General features: G+C 42.8%; 1 protein-coding gene across 1 annotated transcript; it reads right to left on the bottom strand.

Annotated features, from left to right (window-relative positions):
• Window positions 1–123: 123 nt before the first annotated feature.
• Window positions 124–17905, bottom strand: LOC124043803 (chondroitin sulfate synthase 2-like). Its single transcript, XM_046362778.1, has 4 exons — window positions 17303–17905; window positions 7611–8175; window positions 2364–2546; window positions 124–1579 (listed from the first exon to the last, which is right to left on the bottom strand). The coding sequence occupies exons 1-4, from the start codon at window positions 17581–17583 to the stop codon at window positions 317–319; spliced, it is 2292 nt and encodes a 763-aa protein (XP_046218734.1). The 5' UTR covers window positions 17584–17905; the 3' UTR covers window positions 124–316.
• Window positions 17906–25573: the final 7668 nt, after the last annotated feature.

The following is a 25573-nucleotide window of genomic DNA, read 5'->3' on the forward strand; positions in this document are numbered from 1 at the left end:
AAACTGCAAATGACCAAGCATCAAAAGCTGTGCAGGTTTAAAGCCATACCCTCAAGAGCCACAAAGGTATGTAGAACTTTTGTAACGTGTTAAAATAATGAGATAACCAGCATGACCACCAAATCCGAATGTTTAAACCACATTTGGTTCCACCATCGTTTTCTGTACGGACAGCACATTTTTATTGTAAACATTTAGTTTTTAAAAAAAAGTTTCCGCTTAGGAATGTACTGCATTAGTTTTAAAACAAACACACACTCATACACACTCACGCATACACACACATACTAGGTCAAGTTTCTAAGGGGGCTGGTGATCAAGTGCTATTTCCTTGCTCGTGTTCAAATAACAGCATGGCGAGCTGGGAACGTGATCCCAGGCCATCCAGGTTGCTCTGGACACACCGGTGGTAGATGTCCTCACTGAGCTGCGGGTTACAGGCCTGGTAGTGGTACTTCTGGTGCAGAGCCGGCTCCACAGCCCTGAACACATGCAGGGTGGAGTACCTGACAAACATGTCGTAGATATCCAAGGTCTCCATGATCTCCTCGTTCTCCTGCACGTCGGAGGCCATGCGCGTGCGCGTCACCATGTAGTCGGAGTTGTAGAAGCACGCTTCCTCGAAAGAACTGCGGTCAAAGTGTCCGGCGTCCTTGACCAGGTCTACTGTGGGTGGGGGCTCCTGGTTGTGGAAGGCAATGTCTGGGTTGTAGTCCTGGAAGTGGATTGGGAAGAATACCTGCCAGTTGTTGATGGAGTTCATGCGGCAACGGTTGAGGAACTCGGAGTTGACGTTGGTGTTGACGTTGGTGATGAAGAACAGCGTGTCTACTGGGTGCTTCTTGGAAATGATGTCCATGAATTTGATTTGAGAAGGGGTTTCCGTCTTGACACTTATCCACAGGATCTTCACTGCTGGATACTTGCGTTCGTATGTGTTGATCTGCACTTTAACACTGGCGAATATGTCATTTTGGTTGACCTGCTGGGCCTCGAATGGGTCGTAGATGAACAGTAAAGTCAAGATGGCGTTGTCACTGGTCTCAAACAAATTTGTGGCAAACACTTCTAGAAAATGGTTGACGGCACCCCGTTCCTGAAAAGTCAACGGCAAGATGACGTGAACCCTGGTGGCCTCTGTGACGTAAGGCATGGGGATGATCTCGATGCGACTCAGGGGACGCACCAGGTGGACCCTCTTGGTGATGGAGCGACTGCGGCCCTTCTGGTTGACCACCTCCAGCTGCAGGTCCAGGGTGTACTCCATGCCCCGAGTGGGGTCAAAGCGGCGGTAGCCGTTGATCAGCTGCTGCTTCTTCAGGTGGAGGACAGGCTTGTACTTCTTGTTCAGCTCCCCCATGGCTCTCTCGATGACGTCGGCCACGTCCAACCGATCAATGCCACGCAGTTCACACTTGGGGGAGCCGTCAATGCATGAATAGACCTGCTCCTCTGTGAAGTAGTCCCATCGGATGACCTCAAAACGGGACTTCGGCTCAAACGTAGGATTGATCCCAACGGGCCACTGGGCGCTCCGGTTGCCATCAAAAGCTACTTTGCTCACATTCTTTATCTCTGCCTGTGGACACATGAGATGTACAGATATAAAAATTTTAAAAAACTCTAAAGTCAAACTGACAGTGATACTGTACTGCTAAAATTTAAGAGATTCTCCAGCACTTTCGTATGTTTCAGCCAGTAGTTCTGAAAGCTCTCTCTCTCTCTCTCTCTCTCTCTCTCTCTCTCTCTCTCTCTCTCTCTCTCTCTCTCTCTCTCTCTCTCTCTCTCTCTCTCTCTCTCTCTCTCTCTCTCTCTCTCTCTCTCTCTCTCTCTCTCTCTCTCTCTCTCTCTCTCTCTCTCTCTCTCTCTCTCTCTCTCTCTCTCTCTCTCTCTCTCTCTCTCTCTCTCTCTCTCTCTCTCTCTCTCTCTCTCTCTCTCTCTCTCTCTCTCTCCTGCTGTGTGTACATCTTGTTAGCTGCTGTCACTCAAATGGCGAGGGGCTAAATCTCATTGGCATGAACTCAAATTGCTAGGGTGCTGGCCCACGTAGGGAACATTTTTGGGAAAATGGCACCGCAAGGCTTCCAGAAAACTTTCAAAACTAGGGAATTATGCATGAATGAACTACACAACTCATCCAGCCCAAAGCAGGAGGTTTAAAAAATACTAGTTGGCAAAGTTCCCAAGCATATCTTTAAATGCCCCTTATGTCCAACCAAGAGAACAGTCATTCAAAAAACAAATATTAAACTGAAATAAGCCTTCAGCGCTCAATGTTAAATGAAAACAGACAGGGGAGACTGACTGCATCGGTGTTCACTGGACAAAGGATGTTTTGTGGCGTTCAGGATTAGATCGTTTACCTGCAACTTCTCGATCTCATCGTATGTCCTCCGAAGTTCGATTTCAGTGAAGTGTTTGTGTAGTCTGTACATCTGCTCAGGGTCAGATACTGGGTGGACAGTCAAGGCGTTATTAAACTGCACATTCTTCACCTTACTCGGATCCGAGTTCTTGCCCATCTCGTAATGGTAGTACTGCAGCCCCTGAAAACAAAACAAAAATGTATGTACAGTGCCAGTCAAAGGTTTGGACACACCGACACATTTCAGGGTTTTTATTTTTTTAACCATTTTCTACATTGTAGAATAATAGTTAAGACATCACAACTATGAAATAACACATATGGAATCATGTAGTAACACTTTTTGGGGGGGGGTTATCTTCTGCATACCAACCCCTACCTCGTCACAACAACGGATTGGTTCAAACGCATTAAGGAAAGAAATTCCACAACTTAACTTAAAGGCACACCTGTTAATTGAAATGCATTCCAGGTGACTACCTCGGGTTGAGAGAATGCCAAGAGCGTGCAAAGCTGTCATTAAGGCAAAGCAAATAATTTAAGCCTTTTTGGGGTTACTACACAATTCCATGTGTTATTGCATAGTTGATCTCTTCACTATTATTCTACAATGTAGAATATAGTAAAAATGAAGAAACTCTGGAATGAGTAGGTGTGTCCAAACGTTTGAATGGTACTGTACATTTAGCAAAGTGGTAACATGGGAAATTGGGTGAAAACAAACAGAAGACTGAGTTAAGTCTTTGGGTTCCATTTCATCAAATCTAAGCAGTGGCATGAAAGGGCTGGGTTTTGATGAATAAATTAGTTGTAGGTGGAGGCTTGACCCCTCACTGGCCAATCAGAACTTGCTCCATGGCTAAATAGGTGGTTGCTTCAAGTTGTGCATTTACGGACTTTTATGTATTGCGTTGTCATCAACACTGATTTGAATGTTAGTTTGTTGTAGCCTACTTTGTTAAATAGCCTACAGAAACAAAATATATGTAGGCCTGTCCCATATTTGCTAAATCTGTTGAACATGTTTGCAAGGCACATTGTTCGAAGACTTAATTGCACGGTTTCAATATGGAAATGTATTGTTGAACATAGCATTTTTCATTGATATATTGGCTAGGCCAACTGTAAAATAGCATTACGTCTGCCATGTCTCAATGATGGACATGCCAAACATTGTCAATAAGCAAGATTAAAGTCAGTACTGATACGGCTTAAAAAGCGAGTGAACGATTCTAAAATCAAAACAACTGGTTTTAAAGAGGCCGTCTAAATATAGTTACAGCCACAATAACGGCTCCCTGCGAGGACATAATAAATGAGGCAACGTAGACGACAGAGGGTTTTACGCACTTTCATAGGAGATCCAAACAGAGATCCAAATTCAACATAAAGATAATGTCCCCTCATCATTATAGGCTACACATCCACTCTACAGATAGCATTCGCACTTCTCCAGAAATAGCAGACAGCTCCTAAATTGCATTGCGTGCGAGCCATGGACGTTCTCACCATGAAGCCAAGGACGTTGAATCATCCTAATAAAAAGTTGTTTTAATGTAAAAATATATATAAATAAATACGAGGGCCACCGACCGGCACATTTCTTATGGACATATGTACACAGGAGGTTTAACACATGTCCAAAATAATAATGGGAGCTGGCTGAAATAACTTATCCACTCACTGTTTTGCTGCTTCCAAATTTCATCTTTAAGTAAAGCTGTAGGTGATTAAGGTTTATTTCAAAGCAGTCTCGCTAGTCAAACCCTTTATTGATAGTCTGCTACCAAAAACAAACTGCCTTCTGAGGGGGAGGGGAGGCTATGCTTGGTTTTTTAAATCAACTTAAAAATGTAAAAGGTTTTAGGTTTCTAAATGCCAGGGTTACCAGCGCAAAATGCAAATTTCCCCTCGTTACAGGAGCGTATGGGCATGGTGCGTCACGGCTGAATAGGTTTGTGCTCCCGCCCTCAAATTCCATGTCATTACCATCCATGTTACCGCGAAGACCTGCTTTTTCGTTTGTCTTAAAATCTCACCCTTTGTGCTCCATGAAATTTTCATTTTTGAAGACAAGTCAAATATTGCTACCCCTCCCACCTCAGTGCAAGAGAGCCGATGTTAGACAGATAAATTGCCGAACCTCACGCATGCCGAAATGGCCAACTAACGTGCGTTTGACACTTGCGGCCTCAGTGAAAGCTGGAAATAGAGCCCTGTGTATTATTTACTAGTGACGGTTGAAAGCTGATAGGATTGTTTACTTGGAAATGGTTTTGGAAGCTTTCCTATCTATTTGGATGGAGGAAATTAATGTAGGGGAGATATGGGGTGCTTTCAAAGAGAAGGTATGAAGAAAAAAATAAAAATAAGAGAATGTGTCAGACAGTGAATCAGTTTTAGTCCACCTAAGGCAATTAGTCATCTTTCCTAACTAAAACAGCATTTCAGAGTGATAGACATTTAGCCCTGATGATGCTCCACTATCAAACATTGGTCCTCTGACATGTTTTAGAAAAACTCTTCTTAGCAGCTGTTTCACTAGCAGTTTCCAAACCCATTGACCCTTACAGCCCGTATCGGTCATAGCAAAAGGGAGAGGAAAGGCTTCTTTTTGAGCACCAACTTTCTGTACTAGGAGTTCCGACAACCATTGTATTACAGATCCTAACAACATGTAAGAGTAAAGCACTTTAGATTGTATTTTCTCTCTCTCTTCAATTAATGAAATAAAAATACACATAGCCCACCGGTTCAAATGCACCTGCAAGACCCTCCAGCGGGTGGTGAAGACGGCCCAGTACATCACTGGGACGATACTTCCACCCATCCAGGACATCTACTCAAAACAACGCCATATGGAAGGGACCCCACACAGACCTATTGGAACATGACGTCTGATAGTTTCTATCTACAAGCCTTTAGACTGCGGAACACTTGAACTGGACTGACCACCTGCTCTATTGTACTAAAAATAGTTCCTTTCTGTTATTATACTTATGCTAAAATGTTTTCTATTCTTCTGCCATTTTACTTTGTTGTATTCTTTTACTATTTCTTATTGCTGTTGCATTGTCGAGAAGGAACCTGCAAGTAAACGTTTCGTTGGACGGACGATGTATACCTTGCCTATCCCGTACTTATAGCTAATAAAACTTGAAACAACTTCTGTCCAAACAATTCATGTTTAACAAACTTTTAGAAATGGCTTCATAGGAAAAACACTACTGGAATGTATGGTGTCACAACCTAAGAGGAATCAGTGTACGAACACCTACATTACCATAAGTAATAAGACCACTTAAAGATGCACGATGCAGAAATTGCTCCGCCATTTCCAGTTTGCTAAAAGTCTACTGCATGTTCGCCTAATTTCAGTGTGACAAAACAAGCAAGTATAGTGTACAGTAGATAATCATTGTACTATCTAAACCGCTGGTCAAATATTTCTTCTTATTTTTCCCCCAACTAATTTACAAAAATAAAAGTAAAAGTTTAAAAAAAGTAAAAGCAAAAACTTAAGCACATAGAACAGATCCACCGCCTCTTGTACTTGCCTTTGATGAGCATGACAGATCTATAACTCACATTTCTATGTGAATTTGGTCAGGTTGGCCAAAAAGGTACATATTGCAGCTTTAATTTAAACAGACAACCATTTAGAATAAACAGAGTAAGCACCTTAAGAAGTTAACCAATTCAGAAGAAAGCATTTATCCAATCTTTATCCAATCTGATCAAGCTATTAAAATAACAAATAATGAAATCGCATGAACAGAGGTCACCAACCGTCGGACTGAAATTAATTGCAAAGGTCTAAAGAATCAATGTCACTTCGACACAACTGATAACTGTTACAAATACAGTTGTGGAATGGGAGTTGTACTTCCACGTAACACTCTCCCATGTTTTTTCATCTGACTTTTCCCCTACTTCTCCTTTCTCCCCCCTGGAGTTGTGCTGGCCCTGAGGCAAGATGACCACGTAGCAGTGAAACAGGCCCTCAGTTTCTGTTCCAATACACACTCTTAAACAAGATGGTTTCCTGCTCAAATGCGACCAAAGGAGAAAAAAAATGGAAGCGCAATTAAAGAGGGTATAGAACGTAACACGCCACAGAAAAAAGTTTAGGCAAATTCAAACTGTCTTGCATTAACTACTCATTATGTAAAAAATAAATAGACTTCTAAATAGTATTGCGATAGAATGGTGTAATGTGCATGCGGCCACACTATGGGCCAAAACGGGTAACATATACAAACAGATGAAATCAATTTAGTTATCGAAGGTGCACAGTCTTTAAACTGTCACTTGGACAAGCAGTGTGACTGTGACAGGGCTCCACTGGGTCCCTGACTGTCAGTGCAGAACAGGAGAAGCAAAGCTCCCCGTCACAGCAGAGGGGACAAGTACCCTCAGGGGCCCCAGCGTGAAGACGGGCAAATCTGACTCTACAGAGAATGCAGTGCTGAAACACCGATGGTGTTACAACTATGTTTTAGCACTAATAATGGTGCAACATGCTTTATTCTATAGATGTCACTAGTATACACTTTAAGGAGACTACTTTTTTAACTACAGATGTAGTTTGGAAAGAAAGTATTCTAATGTGAGGCTGGTGGATCTTGAAAGATGGCTCTTATGTTTTGATGTAGGATATGTCCTTCAATTTCTTTTTTACAATATGGTGTGCGTGTGTCTCAAGCGATTACGGAGCAGGAACCAGCCGACTACACTGACAGATAATGAGTCAAGTTTATGAGGCGTCATAAAGTCAGGCTCCGTTTCATCTTTTTGGGGGAAGATGCCAGTGAAAGGCAATCGACTTGTAGTTTCTACTCAGAGCAGACCTGGGCCAAATACACATGTTCAATACTTGAGCGTCCACTTTTGTGACTATACATTAGTTCTATGGTACTGGACGAACTAAATCAAGCGCAGCGCAAGTATTTGACATTATGTATTCAACACGGGTCTGCTTTGTTGACACAAGAAACGTTCACTTGCTGAGAAACACTTGGGGATGCTTTTTCGGGCACAGATTAAGTCTAGTCGGGGCCTTAAAAAAATGAATAGAGAATCTCCTTACTGAATAGAGAATCTCCTTTAAACATGCTTCTTATTCTAGGACTAGGGCTAATCTATTTCCGGGAAAACAGTCTCTTGGTCAAAGGGATCATAAACCCATGGAACAGAACTCTTAGTGGAACTCGTCTGTACAAGACAGTAGCAATATATAGCCTACCTCATGCTCAGCCACACAGTTGGTGTTGGCATAATCAATGATGCATCTGCCCAGCCACTCGTCAGGCCTGGCGCTCAGGATGTCATTCCTACAGTTCTCCAGGAAGGGTTTGAGCCGGAGCAGCAGGGTACGGGACAGGAGGTATCCGAACCCACCGTAGCAGTACCTCCCCTCCATCTCCCCACCTATAAACTCCTCAGGTCTGCCCATGTAAAGCTCCCGGTCTATGCTCAGGTGATCCACCAGCTGTTGGATCCGGTCTGCCTCGGTGTAGGTGTCGTCCTGGGCCAGGTAGAACCAGTCATACTCATGGACGTAGTGCTCCAAGATGTACTTGATGGTCTGGAAAATGTTCCATATGAGCCTCTCGTCCCCATGGGTGACCACGAACATGCCGTGGGGCACTTTGCGGTTGCGCATGCCGGTGAAGAAGACCACAGTGTCCAGGTGGTGGCTGATGGTGCGGTTCACGGCCACCCCCAACGTGTTGATGGTGCTTTTGGACGTCAGGATCCCTACGAAGAGGCGCTGCCGGATCCCCAGCTCTGTACTGATGTACTTAGCCCTGGAAAACATACACTCATTAAAAAACATTTTTAAAAGACGCAATCCTTAAATTGAAAACATTAAGTCTCATCCCCAAAACACAGTTTCAGTAAGAAGCTGAGTGATGAGGCTGGAGAAATGGAACCTAGGCTATGGATGTAAGGACCGATCATCAGTGATATCAAAATGGTATTATAACAGTGGTCATTTACATGGTTTACAAAACATTGGAGTTTATTTTTTGGTGTACGACAGTTGTACTAAGCTCACGAGGCATTTGTGTTATATTCTTCAAGAATCAGATGGGTACTTATCAATCCAAAAATATATGTCAAGTACACAAAGTACACAAAAACAGACTAAACAGAGATTTTGTACATATTTTTAGAGTTCCTTGCAAAAGTATTGAGAATCTTTGGATTTCTTCACATTGTGTTACAAAGTGAGATTACAATTGATTTGTCATTTTTTGGCAACAATTTATACAAAATACTAATGTCCAAGTGGAAGGAAAAACTTGAACATTTAATAGATGAATAGAAATTAAATAGCAAATGTATAGTCGTTGCATAAGCATCCAGCTCCCTATGTCAATACATGTTAGAAACACATTTGGCATCGATTCCAGCTGCGCGTCAACTTGGGCAAGTCTATACTATACGAGCTTTGCACACCTAGATTGTACAATATTTGCCCATTATTATTTTCAAAATTATTCAAGCTGTCAGAATGTTGGGGATCATGGCTAGACAGTCAATTTAAAGTATTATCAAATATTTTCAAGCAGATATACAGTCATGTGAAAAGTAAGTACACCCCCTGGAAAGTATAGATAGTAGATATTTTTTAAACATATTTGGACATGCATATTTGAGCTAAATTCCCACCACATTCGTTGAAAGGTAACCCAATTTAACAAACCACACACAAGAAAATTCACTTTGAAAATGTTACGCAATTAAAATAAACAAATGCATTTTACTTATGAAGAAAAAGTTAGTACACCCCTAACTTTACCATCATATAAAATGTCTAAAATTAGAACCAGGTGCACCAAAACAGGTGCAAGTGATTAGAAAATCATTGGAGAGAAATGTAGGCGGGTCCAGCCTTCCATAAAGATTAGAAACCTGGTCTGGTTCGGTCATAACCATATGGGTGTGTGGTAACACATCCTGCCAAAAGCAAAATACCTATCCGAGGCTCTTAAAATAATAATTATTAATGCCCATGATTCTGGGAGGCGTTACAAATCCAGTTCCAAGAAGTTTGAAGTACATCATTCCACTGTCCAATGTCTCATCTTCAAATGGAGAAACCTCCAGGCCACTGGCAATCTACCTAGGACATGTCATCCCACCAAATTCAGACCAAGAGCTGACCGAAATATGCTCATAGAAGTCTCTAAGAACCCCAGGGTAACATCAAGGGATCTTACAGGCCTCTCTTGCCACAATCAATGTCGAAGTACAGGAGTCATCTGTCAGAAAGAGACTGCACAAACTTGGCCTACATGGGAGGTCAGGAAGGAAGACGCCTCAAGACACGACTGACGTTTGCCAAACAACACCTGGGTAAAGACCAAAACTACTGGAACAATGTGGCCAAACAACTTCACCTCATCTGTCCAGAGCACAATGCCAGACACCATGTTTGGCAAAAAAAAACTCATACCAACCATAAAGCATGGAGGCGGTGGCATTATGGTTTGGGGCTGCTTTGCTGCCTCAGGGCCTGGCCAACTTGCCATCATTGAGTCAACCATGAATTCTAGGATTGTACCAGAGAATTCTTGAGAATGTTGGGCCATCTGTCAAAAAGCTGAAGCTGAACCGAACATGGATCTTGCAACAGGACAATAATCCAAAACCCAGAAGCAAAGCTACAACAGAACAGCTCAAAAAGAAGAAATTGAGGGTTATGGAATGGCAGAGTCAAAACCCAACTCTCAATCCTATCGAAATTTTGTAGGGGGACTTGAAGCAGGCCGTGCATGCAAGAAAGCCCTCAAACATGACAGTTGAAGCAGTGCTGTAAAGTAGAGTGGACACAAATTCCTCCCAGTCATTGTAAGAGACTGATAGACAGTTAAAAGAAACAGCTACATTAAGTTATTTCAGCCAACGGGGGAAACACAAGCTATTGAAGCTAGGGGTGTACATTTGTTGATTTTTGATGAATAGATGATTGCAAAGTATAATCTTTCGGTGTATTTTGTAAATTAGGTTACCTTTATCTGTCAATAGTGTTGAAGTGAAGATCACATATCCGTCTGTCCAAATGTGTTTAAAAATTAAAAATACATCTGGGGGTACGCCTACTTTTTCAAATGACTATGTTCCACTCAGGAACATTCGCCATCTTCTTGGAAATTCCAGTGTAGATTCGGCCTTGTGTTGTAGGTGATTGTCCTGCTGAAAGGTACATTCTTCTCCCAGTCTCTGGTGTAAAGCAGACAGAAGCAGGTTTTCCTCCAGGATTTAGCCTGTGCTTAGCTCCATCCCATTTATTTTTATCCTTTAAAAAAAAACTCCTCAGCATTTGCCAATGGCAAGCATACCCATACCATGATGCAGCAACCACCATGCTTGAAAATAAAGAGGTAGTTCCTCTGATGTGCCGGATTTGCACCAAACATTTTTTGGCAAAATAAAGTGTATTCCTTTACAGGATTACTTTAGTGCCTCGTTGCATACAAGATGCAAGTTTTGGAATATTTAGGTCATTATTGTGGAGTCACTACAATTTTGTTGAGTCATCCTCAGTTTTCTACCATCACAGACATTGAACAACGTAGTTCTAAAAATCACCAATGGCCTCATGGTAACATCCCTGAGCAGAAGGACGATTATCTTTGTGTCTGGGTGGTTTAATATATAAACCCCAAACAATTATTAACTTGACCATGCTTAAAAATATATTGAATGTCTAATTTGTTATTATTACCCATCTAACAATCACTACCCTTCTTTTACATTTACATTACATTTAAGTCATTTAGCAGACGCTCTTATCCAGAGCGACTTACAAATTGGTGCATTCACCTTATGACATCCAGTGGGACAGTCACTTAACAATAGTGCATCTAAAACTTAGGGGGGGTGGGGTGAGAGGGATTACTTAACCTATCCTAGGTATTCCTTAAAGAGGTGGGGTTTCAGGTGTCTCCGGAAGGTGGTGATTGACTCCGCTGTCCTGGCGTCGTGAGGGAGTTTGTTCCACCATTGGGGGGGCCAGGGCAGCGAACAGTTTTGACTGGGCTGAGCGGGAGCTGTACTTCCTCAGTGGTAGGGAGGCGAGCAGGCCAGAGGTGGATGAACGCAGTGCCCTTGTTTGGGTGTAGGGCCTGATCAGAGCCTGGAGGTACTGAGGTGCCGTTCCCCTCACAGCTCCGTAGGCAAGCACCATGGTCTTGTAGCGGATGCGAGCTTCAACTGGAAGCCAGTGGAGAGAACGGAGGAGCGGGGTGACGTGAGAGAACTTGGGAAGGTTGAACACCAGACGGGCTGCGGCGTTCTGGATGAGTTGAAGGGGTTTAATGGCACAGGCAGGGAGCCCAGCCAACAGCGAGTTGCAGTAATCCAGACGGGAGATGACAAGTGCCTGGATTAGGACCTGCGCCGCTTCCTGTGTGAGGCAGGGTCGTACTCTGCGGATGTTGTAGAGCATGAACCTACAGGAACGGGCCACCGCCTTGATGTTAGTTGAGAACGACAGGGTGTTGTCCAGGATCACGCCAAGGTTCTTGGCGCTCTGGGAGGAGGACACAATGGAGTTGTCGACCGTGATGGCGAGATCATGGAACGGGCAGTCCTTCCCCGGGAGGAAGAGCAGCTCCGTCTTGCCGAGGTTCAGCTTGAGGTGGTGATCCGTCATCCACACTGATATGTCTGCCAGACATGCAGAGATGCGATTCGCCACCTGGTCATCAGAAGGGGGAAAGGAGAAGATTAATTGTGTGTCGTCTGCATAGCAATGATAAGAGAGACCATGTGAGGTTATGACAGAGCCAAGTGACTTGGTGTATAGCGAGAATAGGAGAGGGCCAAGAACAGAGCCCTGGGGGACACCAGTGGTGAGAGCGCGTGGTGAGGAGACAGATTCTCGCCACGCCACCTGGTAGGAGCGACCTGTCAGGTAGGACGCAACCAAGCGTGGGCCGCGCCGGAGATGCCCAACTCGGAGAGGGTGGAGAGGAGGATCTGATGGTTCACAGTATCGAAGGCAGCCGATAGATCTAGAAGGATGAGAGCAGAGGAGAGAGAGTTAGCTTTAGCAGTGCGGAGCGCTCCGTGATACAGAGGAGAGCAGTCTCAGTTGAATGACTAGTCTTGAAACCTGACTGATTTGGATCAAGAAGGTCATTCAGAGAGAGATAGCGGGAGAGCTGGCCAAGGACGGCACGTTCAAGAGTTTTGGAGAGAAAAGAAAGAAGGGATACTGGTCTGTAATTGTTGACATCGGAGGGATCGAGTGTAGGTTTTTTCAGAAGGGGTGCAACTCTCGCTCTCTTGAAGACGGAAGGGACGTAGCCAACGGTCAGGGATGAGTTGATGAGCGAGGTGAGGTAAGGGAGAAGGTCTCCGGAAATGGTCTGGAGAAGAGAGGAGGGGATAGGGTCAAGCGGGCAGGTTGTTGGGCGGCCGGCCGTCACAAGACGCGAGATTTCATCTGGAGAGAGAGGGGAGAAAGAGGTCAGAGCACAGGGTAGGGCAGTGTGAGCAGAACCAGCGGTGTCGTTTGACTTAGCAAACGAGGATCGGATGTCGTCGACCTTCTTTTCAAAATGGTTGACGAAGTCATCTGCAGAGAGGGAGGAGGGGGGAGGGGGCGGAGGATTCAGGAGGGAGGAGAAGGTGGCAAAGAGCTTCCTAGGGTTAGAGGCAGATGCTTGGAATTTAGCGTGGTAGAAAGTGGCTTTAGCAGCAGAGACAGAGGAGGAAAATGTAGAGAGGAGGGAGTGAAAGGATGCCAGGTCCGCAGGGAGGCGAGTTTTCCTCCATTTCCGCTCGGCTGCCCGGAGCCCTGTTCTGTGAGCTCGCAATGAGTCATCGAGCCACGGAGCGGGGAGGGGAGGACCGAGCCGGCCTGGAGGATAGGGGACATAGAGAGTCAAGGGATGCAGAGAGGGAGGAGAGGAGGGTTGAGGAGGCAGAATCAGGAGATAGGTGGGAGAAGGTTTGAGCGGAGGGAAGAGATGATAGGATGGAAGAGGAGAGAGTAGCGGGGGAGAGAGAGCGAAGGTTGGGACGGCGCGATACCATCCGAGTAGGGGCAGTGTGGGAGGTGTTGGATGAGAGCGAGAGGGAAAAGGATACAAGGCAGTGGTCGGAGACTTGGAGGGGAGTTGCAGTGAGGTTAGTGGAAGAACAGCATCTAGTAAAGATGAGGTCGAGCGTATTGCCTGCCTTGTGAGTAGGGGGAAGGTGAGAGGGTGAGGTCAAAAGAGGAGAGGAGTGGAAAGAAGGAGGCAGAGAGGAAAGAGTCAAAGGTAGACGTGGGGAGGTTAAAGTCGCCCAGAACTGTGAGAGGTGAGCCGTCCTCAGGAAAGGAGCTTATCAAGGCATCAAGCTCATTGATGAACTCTCCGAGGGAACCTGGAGGGCGATAAATGATAAGGATGTTAAGCTTGAAAGGGCTAGTAACTGTGACAGCATGGAATTCAAAGGAGGCGATAGACAGATGGGTAAGGGGAGAAAGAGAGAATGACCACTTGGGAGAGATGAGGATCCCGGTGCCACCACCCCGCTGACCAGATGCTCTCGGGTGTGCGAGAACACGTGGGCGGACGAAGAGAGAGCAGTAGGAGTAGCAGTGTTGTCTGTGGTGATCCATGTTTCCGTCAGTGCCAAGAAGTCGAGGGACTGGAGGGAGGCATAGGCTGAGATGAACTCTGCCTTGTTGACCGCAGATTGGCAGTTCCAGAGGCTACCGGAGACCTGGAACTCCACGTGGGTCGTGCGCGCTGGGACCACCAGAGTAGGGTGGCCGCGGCCACGCGGTGAGGAGCGTTTGTATGGTCTGTGCAGAGAGGAGAGAACAGGGATAAACAGACACATAGTTGACAGGCTACAGAAGAGGCTACGCTAATGCAAAGGAGATTGAATGACAAGTGGACTACACGTCTCGAATGTTCAGAAAGTTAAGCTACGTAGCAAGAATCTTATTGACTAAAATGATTAAAATGATACAGTACTGCTGAAGTAGGCCAGCTGGCAGTGGGTGCGTTGTTGACACTACACTAATCAAGTCATTCCGTTGAGTGTAATAGTTTCTGCAGTGTTGCTATTCGGGGCTAGCAGGCTAGCTAGCAGTGTTGTTTACGTTACGTTGCGTTAAAAGAACGACAATAGATGGCTAGCGAACCTAGAAAATCGCTCTAGACTACACAATTATCTTTGATACAAAGATGGCTATGTAGCTAGCTAAGTAGCTAGCTACGATCAAACAAATCAAACCGTTGTACTGTAATGAAATGAAGTGAAAATGTGATACAACCTGTGAATGCGACCGGGTAGTTGAGTTCTATACAGAAGACGTTGGCTAGCGTTGGCTAGCTGTTGGCTAGCTAGCAGAGTCACCTACGTTAAGGACGACAAATAGCTGGCTAGCTAACCTCGGTAAATTAAGATAATCACTCTAAGACTACACACTCTAAACCTAAACAACACAATTATCTTGGATACGATGATACGATGATACGAAGACAGCAAAGACAGCTATGTAGGTAGCTAACACTAAACTAATCAAGTCGTTCAGTTGAGTGTAAAAGTTTCTCAGTGCAGCTAATCAGTGGACGTTAGCTAGCTGGCTAGTGAAGACTACGTTAGGACGGCGAAATACGATAATTACGCAATTATCTTTGATACAAAGACGGCTATGTAGCTAGCTGAGAAGAAATTGCTAAGATAAGACAAATCAAACCGTTGTGATATAATGAAATATAATGAAAAAGTTATACTACCCGTTGGAGCGACGTGCAGATGCGACCACTCGCTCCAATCAAAAGCTCCCGGGTCTTGGTAGTTAAATCTGTGCTTGAAATGAGGGACCATACAGATGTAGTATGTATGGGGCACAGATGAAAGGTTAATCATTTAAAAAATCATTTCAACAGCTATCATTCCAAATTTGACTCCTGAACTAATTTAGGTTAGTGGCTGAATACTTATGTAACAACTAGTGGCTGAATACTTATGTAACAACTACATTTTAGCTCTTATTTATTTTTAAAATCAAAATGACAACTACATCCATAACAAAATGTGAAGAAATCCAAGGGGTCTGAATACTTTTGCAAGGCACTGTACATATACATAGAGTACCAGTCAAATGTTTCAGAACACCTACTCATTGAAGGGTTCTATGTATTTCTACGTTGTAGAATAGTGAATACATCAACACTATGAAATAACACATATGGAAACATGTAGTAACCTAAAAAGTGTTAAACAAAGCTAAATATATTTTATATTTGAGATTCTTCAAAGCAGCCACCCTTTGCCTTGACAGCTTTGCACACGCTTGGCATTCTCTCAACCAGCTTCATGGGGTAGTCACCTGGAAAGCTGCCTTCTTAAAAAGTTAACTTGTGGAATGCATTTCCTTCTTAATGTGTTTGAGCCAATCAGTAGGGGTGGTATACAGAAGATAACCCCATTTGGTAAAAGACCAAGTCCATAAATTGGCAAGAACAGCTCAACTAAGTAAAGAGAAACAACAGTCCATCGTTATTTTAAGACATGAAGGTCAGTCAATACGGAACATTAAGAACTTTTAAAGTTTCTTCAAGTGCAGTTGTAAAGAAACATCAAGCACTATGATGAAAATGGCTCGCACGAGGACTGCCACAGGAAAGGAAGAACCAGAGTTACCTCTGCTGGAGAAGATAAATCCCTTACTGCACCTCAGATTGCAGCCCAAATAATTGCGCCACAGAGTTCAAGTAACAGACATCTCAACATCAACTGTTTAAAGGAGCGTGATGCATCAGATTACCTGGCCTCAACCTCAACACAATTGAGATGATTTGGGACTGTTGGAAATGCATTCCAGGTGAAGCTGGTTGAGAGAATGCCAAGAGTTTATATGTATAGTAGTACAAGTCAAAAGTTTGGACACCTAGTCACTCCAGGATTTGTATTTTTTAAAAACTATTTTCTACATTGTAGAATAATAGTGAAGACATCAAAAACTATGAAATAACACATGGAATCATGTAGTAACCAAAAATAAGTGTTAAACAAATCAAAATATATTTGAGATTCTTCAAAGTAGCCACCCTTTTCCTTGACAGCTTTGCACACACTTGGTGTGTATATATACCAAGCGTGTGCAAAGCTGTCAAGGAAAAAGGTGGCTACTTTGAAGAATCTCAAATATATTTTGAATTGTTTAACACTTCTTTTTGGTTACTACATGATTCCATGTGTTATTTCATTGTTCAAGGATTTTTGTTTAACTTGACTATTTTCTACATCCAGGATAATACACAACTACACCATGATGCAAAACTTGACTGTGCATCCTACGCAGGGTTAGGCAAGCACATGGCACCATATTAAATGCAATTCTCCAAATATTATTTCACATACAGTAGGTAGACTACATCAATACAATCCTTTACAATAATTTGTTATGGCCCAAATACTGTACTCTGGTTGCCGAGACTGAAGGGCACAGATAGGGCGATGGTTGTAAAAATTAGTGATATAGTTTCAGGAATGTTGTCCTTTCACAGATGTTTCTGTTTTAGTGGTCATAATAAAAGCAGACTCCAAAACGGACTAATTTCCAATGTAATGTTATATTGTTCATCAATTGCTATCTGATGTTGTTTAAGTGTGCTTGACATCTATGAGTTGAAAATAATGCCAAAAATGAACAATTGCCGAAGAAAGGTGAAAAACAACCACATGCCTAAATTAACCTAAACTCGTAATATACCTCTGAAAGACAAATTGGCTACATTGTTTTCCTGGGAAAACGGGCAATAAAATATTCATTCTGAAAAAAAGTTGGGGCAATAGCGTCAGACAGAAGTCAACTGAAAAAAACAAGATCTAAAGTAGGCTACACTGTTGAATCGTGTTTATAATAACACATTTGACCTTTTCGGGTTTTAACCATCCCTTTTGAGTGCTTACCGAAAAAGTTGCTTTGTTTGGCTTTGTTGGACTGGTTTATATGGCACTATTCTTGGCTCAAAATCTTCCTCGGCATCCACAGTCGATATCGAATTGGGTCTCCTCGCTCCTTTTGAATTCCCATCTTGGGCCAAACGTATTTCTTCACTCGCTTTCCCGTCGAGGACACAAGTTTCCTCTACCCAATTCACACTAAGTAAACTCAAGGTAAATCCCAAAGAAACACCGATAATAACCGGGCCGATCGGCCTCAGCAGAGAAATAAACATTGCAAATCTCATTTTCAACGTTGACTTTAGACTACGTCGCCAGCCTACACGCACCCTAATGTGCGACTCGTTGGGTAATTTTATGCATCAACCCGAATAGAAAACATTAGCAGCTGGTTGTATTTAAAAATGACATTCTTCTCGACTAAAAAGATGTAGGCCTATGTAGCTTCTCCCTTGGAATTAATGCAGGATCCTTACGTGTCAGTGGTCTCTAGCTCCGCCTCAAATAAAACACACCAACGTCAGAAATACATAAGCATAGGCGTTTCCAGCACTCTTTCTGTAGCCCTCTGAATCACAAAATTGGTCAAATAAAACCCGCTGACCTCGCCCATGGCTAAATAGATCACAATACTGTGGCCTAGATAAATGTTGGTTTTAATAAAACATGAGCTGTTTTTAAGTCAATCCTTGCTTCAGCTGAAAAGCCTATTTACAGGGGTGCGCTGTCACACTAGAGGGCATCCTAGAGTCACATTCAATCTAACACAAAGCCCAGATTTGCGGGTTAAGACAAAATCAAATAACAATGATTCACGGTTGCTATGAATTATGATACACGGTTAGTGTGTGAAATAAAACAAATGTTAAGCTGCACGACTGTTCAAACATGCCCTAGAAGAAGCACATTGTCGTTGTCTTCTTGACTTGGAAACCTTGGCCTGGTTTTATGAAAGGCCTGGGGTGTCACAAGCCTACAAATACTAATTAAATAATAGAATAATGATTATGTATGTATTTTTCATAATATGTGTCTGAGAAACCTTCCGTAAGAGACTAAATAGAGGACTATGAGGATATGTGCAATTTTAGAGGATAACGCTCTCTGATTGGCACTTTTTTTTTACCTTGCAAAAATGACCCTAAAAAGGCCCTAGATTAGAAAGAAATTGTTATGTGTTTAAAACGACACTGCATATCTTTCTCCAGGTCAGGCCAGTAGGGGTCACAGCCCCTCAGGCCAGGTCACTGTCCTATAAGCCCCGACACCTTACTAGAGGCTATGGGAACTAGGGTACTTAAATGGATGATAGTGGACACTCAGTTAGATCTGACACTACAAAACAAACTTGTAGATGTTACACTGCAAAATAGGCCATATTTCCAAAATATTATTGTAATAGGCCCATTTAAAAAAAAAAACTTGTAGTAGCATTAACCTACCTGAACGAGAGCGACTCTCCGTTTGGGCTGATCTGTGGCCCACTAGTACCTCCCCCGGTCAGAGGGGAATAAGACAACTTCAAAGTTAGATCACTTCATTGTCATAGAGACACACAAACAACAGATAGGGGCTTGGAAAGGATGTGGTTCTGTGACACAGGATAAGCTCATGGATCCAGAATAAGACAGAATGCAATGGACTACTAACAACAATAGCACAACTGGAGCAATAATATCACTCATAGCAAAGGACTGTATAATAGAGCTAAATATGGAAGCATCAATCAAAAACTACAACCAACAGTAACAATAAACACACCAAGTTGCAATAACAGTAACAACTCACTACCGCACGCACCCCCATCCCACAAGTCCACTCAGAGAAGAAGTGAGGAGCTTGGGAGGTGCTGATAAGTCACTGACCTATACGTGAATGGACCCGGTTAACCACTTGGTGTATTTGTTTTAGTATATAAGAAATGAGGGGTTTTGGGTTGTGCAAAAGGATCTGCTTCACCCTCTCCCAATAGCTGTTTATGGTCCACCTCTTGGCAAGAACCAACATGCACCATGTCATTTGACACATATTTTCACTTTTTGCCCTTCACCTCCCCGTTGAAACAACAAATAACACTGGTAGTAACATTTACATTACATTTACATTTAAGTCATTTAGCAGACGCTCTTATCCAGAGCGACTTACAAATTGGTGCATTCACCTTATGACATCCAGTGGAACAGCCACTTTACAATAGTGCATCTAAATATTTTAAGGGGGGGGTGAGAAGGATTACTTTATCCTATCCTAAATATTCCTTAAAGAGGTGGGGTTTCAGGTGTCTCCGGAAGGTGGTGATTGACTCCGCTGTCCTGGCGTCGTGAGGGAGTTTGTTCCACCATTGGGGAGCCAGAGCAGCGAACAGTTTTGACTGGGCTGAGTGGGAACTGTACTTCCTCAGTGGTAGGGAGGCGAGCAGGCCAGAGGTGGATGAACGCAGTGCCCTTATTTGGGTGTAGGGCCTGATCAGAGCCTGGAGGTACTGAGGTGCCGTTCCCTTCACAGCTCCGTAGGCAAGCACCATGGTCTTGTAGCGGATGCGAGCTTCAACTGGAAGCCAGTGGAGAGAGCGGAGGAGCGGGGTGACGTGAGAGAACTTGGGAAGGTTGAACACTAGATGGGCTGCGGCGTTCTGGATGAGTTGTAGGGGTTTAATGGCACAGGCAGGGAGCCCAGCCAACAGCGAGTTGCAGTAATCCAGACGGGAGATGACAAGTGCCTGGATTAGGACCTGCGCCGCTTCCTGTGTGAGGCAGGGTCATACTCTGCGGATGTAACCTTGGCTACTTTGCATACATGCATTGCTCATGAATATTTCCAAACGCATCTGCGATGCGGTATGCAAATTAAATCAAGAACATTTTCACGAGGCAGACGTGCACCAAATCACCGGAAGGTCAACCTATTTTGAGTGTTCCTTGCTATCGGGATCCTTGGGAAGCCCTTACCCAATTGAATTTCAATGGTTAAGGGTTAAGGTTAGGGTTAGGTAAGGATTATGGTTATGGTTAAAGGCTCAATGCAGCCGTTTTTATCTCAATACCAATATTTCTGGGTAACAATTAAGTACCTTACTGTGAATTTTCTCAATAAAAATATACAAAAATACACAAAAATAGCTTTTTACTAGGACTGCCTGAGAGTCATCTGAGTGGGGAGATGACAACTGAAAAGTAGCTGTTATTGGCAGAGAGGTTTGAAATTATCCTTCTTATTGGTCTATTAACACATTTTCTGCCTAGTGATGTCACCAGACAGGCCAAAACTCCATCCCTCCAAAACAGACAGAAATTTCAGGCAGTCTTTTCAAACATCTCTTAAACTTAAAGGGCATCATACATTTCAAAATGTCACAGTATTATTCCAACCACATAGTGTAGAAATACATAGAAAATTCAGAAAATCATGTTTTTGACTGCAATGGGCTTTTAAGGTTATTGTGAGGGTTAAGGTTAGGGTAAGGGTTTAGGGTTTAGGGTAGGATTCTGAATAGGGAAAGGGAAATGGGGATGCGTTATCAGTTGTACAACTGAATGCCTTCAACTGAAATGTGTCTTCCGGTACTAACATATTTTGAGTAGGCTATCAGAGATACTCTATATAATGTGTTTAGGTTCCCGAGTGGCACAGCGGTCTAAGGCACTGCATCTCTGTGCTGGAGGTGTCTCTACAGATCCTGGTTTGATCCCGGGCTGTATCACAACCAGCCGTGATCTGGAGTCCCATAGGGAGGCACACAATTGGCCCAGCTTCATTGTAAAATAACAATTTTTCTTAACTTACTTGCCTAGTTTTAAAAAAAAAAGGTTAAATAAAATGATATATAATGACGAGATGGTCTTGTTTCTGCTCTAACAATGGGAGTCGTTGCAAAGACAGGAAAAGGAGGTGAGATCAGGTGGGAACATTGTAGCCAATGAGAGGGCAGATACTCGTGTGTGAACGACAGACACAACTCAAATATAAAGTCGTTTTTCTCAAAGTTGCCAAAATGCCACGTGCGTCCACTTATATCAGAATATTCATAACAACCTAGATATATTATGGCACTTGTATTCGATCAAATAAGCCTCACTTAGAAAATTAGCAATCACATATTTTTGCTGACCAAATCCGACACTCTCAAACACCTCCATGCAAAAAAATCTCCACATGGTCTGATTATCGCTATATTCTCGCGTGGATAGATTTTGACGGGAGTGGGGCTTCGCTTCGCCTCTGAGGCTACTCAACCACTCAACCGCTGATTTACCAAAGTCGCACTCGCAAGCAACGATCATCACATCAATTATGGTCCCCTGGACGGCCGCAGCAGTAGGCTACTAGTTTTCATGCTGATTCAGACCTGTGACACCAGAGACCGGTTCAGGGGGGCGCAGAACGTTCAGAGAGATTAAATGTAGCATATTGAAAATTATTGTAGCATCCACATTAATCATTAATGTAGAATACTGTAATACTGCATGGAATCGTATAGTGTTTTAATAAGATCTCTCTCTATGTTTATACGTTCATGGCACATCTCATAAAATAATTGATGGCATCAAAGCTCACACTACCGTGTAGCCAAGGCTAGTCATGAATTCTTTCCTCTCTTCTCTCTGAAGCGTCCTTTACATATATTTCCACAATGTGGCGCTATATACTAATAAACCATATCATTGTTTTTCCAGACAAAACGAATAAAACAAATATTTCCAAAGTAGCAGGGCTTGACTATGTAGTGTACCCACTGTACATACATACCATCATGAGGTAGCATTGGTCCTTCTGTAGCTCAGTTGGTAGAGCATGGCGCTTGTAACGCCAGGGTAGTGGGTTCAATCCCCGGGACCACCCATACGTAGAATGTATGTATGCACACATGACTGTAAGTCGCTTTGGATAAAAGCGTCTGCTAAATGGCATATATATATATATTATATTATATATATTATAATGAACAATAATGTAGTGAATGTAATGAAAAGAAAAGTAATAAAGGATTTTTTTTCTTCTTTTTCAAAAGTAAAGAAACTATTATCATCAATGTTGTTGTACATGCTAGGGAATGCATTTCTCCCATGGTTGCACACTGTGGCCCGACTATGTTTTACTACTGTACATCTCATTGTGAGCACTGTGCATGACCTGGAGTTATCATTCCAGTGATCCGTGTGTGGCCTGTTAACTTCTGATCACATCCCTGCAAAACGTGCAAACACAAGCAAAAGACCTCTGAGAGAGCATTCTCTCCCGGGAGAGATTCACTAGTAGTACATAAATACTGTATTTCCTTTGTAAGACACCGGCACTGTTGACGCAAGGCAGCACCACGGAGACACATGTTGAGTGGGCGAAAATTCAGAAGCAGCGAATGTTATCTCCTTTTGTCTCTTTTGTCTTTTCAACACAGGCCCAAGATAAGAACACATCTGTAGTGCCATGGCTTCGTGTTTAAGGACCCTGCCCAATAGGACAGATCTTGGTGAAATAAAAGCAGCTGTGCGTGTAAGTGATAGGCACACTATCAGATCGACACTATCCGAGAGACAGTGGGTCTCACTTTCAAGCAATTGATTGGACCAAACCTAATCTAATCAACAAAAGTTCAACAGTGATGCTATTATGGAGTATTAAAAGTGACGCACTTGGAAGATGCGAAAAACCGTTGGACTCAATTCTGTTTTCAATAGGCTGACCCGATTCTAAGGGGACAATTTGCTGCTGAGGGGGTGAGCTCATGATCAGTAAAAAAAATGTAACACGTTTTTACAGTCAGAATGCGTAATCTGCATGGGAATTAGGTTTGTGTCGAGGAAGCACGCGGTCTGGACTCACCGCAAAGGGTCAAAGGTGACAGTGCAGACAAGTGACATTGATTTGTAGGTGTCAACACCAACGGGCCTTGCCTATGTGAGAATACGAGATAATCCTTTTTTTTTCTCTGTGCAATTTACTCTGAGCAATTTACTGTTTTCCTAAAAACATTTACACAATATTGATTAAAATATTGCATCCGTCTCCCTCGTTTGCTGTAGTCAGGACATCATATCATGTGACATATGACAACAACACAATTTATTTTTCCAAACAGACGTAGTGTTTACAGATATGTGGTATCATGTGGCAATATTGATGTTTTCTAATAATATTTCCTCACCGGTTGTGAAAAAAATGACTGTGGTTTGTTTAAAAAGGTCAAGGCACATACACATCATGCGAGTTTGACTTAGCCTTAATTTAATGTGGCATATAAAATACGATGTGTGATGGGATTTCAAATCATTTTGGATGACAATCGCAGGGGAATCCATTGACAGACTCTTTTTTTGCCAGATTAAGGGGATTTTATAAGATTTGAGAAATAAATGGCTAATGTGTGGTAGAAAGATGAGGCTCTGGTAACCAGAGATAGGAGGTGCAATCCCATGGCAGACAGTAGGTCATGGTTGGACGAAGGCAGTGTGAAAAGGTGAGTACGCTGAGCCACGTTGCAAGCGCGAAGTATGAAGCACATGCTAGCAGTACAAGGGATTGTTGAAGCACTGTCAGCTAAAGACATACTCTAGTTCTGCTTAGGGCTGTTCCCAGGAACACTCAGCCAAGGCCCCAGGCTCAACACCCTGCTGTACTTTGAAATGGGATCTTTATTGTCCATAAAGTTTAAGCCAAGTATGAAGAATCAGTCTTCCCTAACAAAAACACTCACCCATACTGAGAGAGAGAGAGGAGGGGGGACTACAAGTGGAGTAGTCATGCTTGCTATTATGCCTCAGTTAAATATAGACGAGGAGTGATAACCCAATTTTCATAACTTTATTATATGATTATGAGTGCAATTCATATAAATAGCAGAGCATTTTTTTTGCAGGAATTCCAAAAATGTAAGGGTAGATTTACGTAGGCCAATTTATTGGATTAGGTCAAATGTAATGTATTGCACTCAAAGTTGGGACATGAACTGTCTGCATGTGGTTAATAAAGAGAGACTTCAAACTTGATACACAATTGCACAGAAAATACACAGTTCAGTCTACTTTGAATTGTGTCCGACGTGTGATCTTGATTTTACTGTAGGTCACACAACAACAAAACTTTAGATTCAATGTCTGCTTTGTCAGATGACCCATTGATGACACATTGATCCAGATATCACTTTTTATTATTTTTTTTATTATCTAATGATAAATTGAACTATCATTACAGTGACACACCTGCGGCTTAGACAAAACTCTTCCATATCTCACCTTTGAAGTTGGAGGGAAAACAAAAGGTATGAATCAAAGAGACCTGGACATGAGATAGAAGACAAGGCTCCTCTTCTTTCCTCCTAGCTGCTCAGGGCTATAAGAGAGAGAAATGAAAAATGCAAATGAGACTAGTGAAATTACCTGTTTGCTTGTGTTTATAATGTGATTGATTGGATCACTGTGTTGGAATGCAGGGGTGAATCTTTGATGGGCTACATGAAGACAGAGATCTTGAATTTCAAGTGGGATGCCCTTGGCAACTCTAAAAGGAGATAAGTAGATGGTAATCCTATGTAAAATATGTATGACACGTGTGCACAAAGTGTCCTTTTGTCGTGAAAAGATTGTAAATCATTTATGAACGACTAATGTGAAAAAATAGAATGTGAGCTCAGCAAAGAAAAAGCACTGAGAAGGTTTTTCCATACAGTATAATGTAAACAAATCATAAAATATATTTCAGCACAGACGGAGGTAATAGCCCAAAGATTACCTTAGGCTATTTGTCCTGAATAAATAAATACAAATATAGATGAATGGATGAGCAGAAACATATTATCTCTCTCTCCCTAAATAAATATTTTTGATGAAAAAGTTATTGCCTTTCCACAACTGTTACTGTTGCAATGGAAGTTGGCTTTACTGGTCTATTGGTCTACTTTATTTCGGAAAAACAACTTTTGGTCTACATCGTTTCCCCAGAAGTATCCATGTTCACATTATCAACAGATATTGGCAAATGTGACAAAGGTATGCAACACCTGAAAGCTCCCATTTCTTCACTATAAACACACAGGGGGAAATGTTTCCCTTTCTCTGCCATTCTGATGTAAAATATATATTTTTTTGCACACAGTCAGGTTCTTCCAACTAATTATCCCGTTTTTCTGAGTGACAAAATAGGTCTTCACTTGGCCCGAAGCGACATCATACCAGGTGGGAGATGAGCGCATATTTTATGCAAAGGAAGTACATTCCCACTTGAAACGTACATTAGAGCGCAGACACCCGGATAAATTTGCGGGCTTTACTCCTACCTGTGAAT

Source organism: Oncorhynchus gorbuscha, linkage group LG09 (assembly GCF_021184085.1).
Source record: "Oncorhynchus gorbuscha isolate QuinsamMale2020 ecotype Even-year linkage group LG09, OgorEven_v1.0, whole genome shotgun sequence".
NCBI classification, from domain to species: Eukaryota; Metazoa; Chordata; class Actinopteri; order Salmoniformes; family Salmonidae; genus Oncorhynchus; species Oncorhynchus gorbuscha.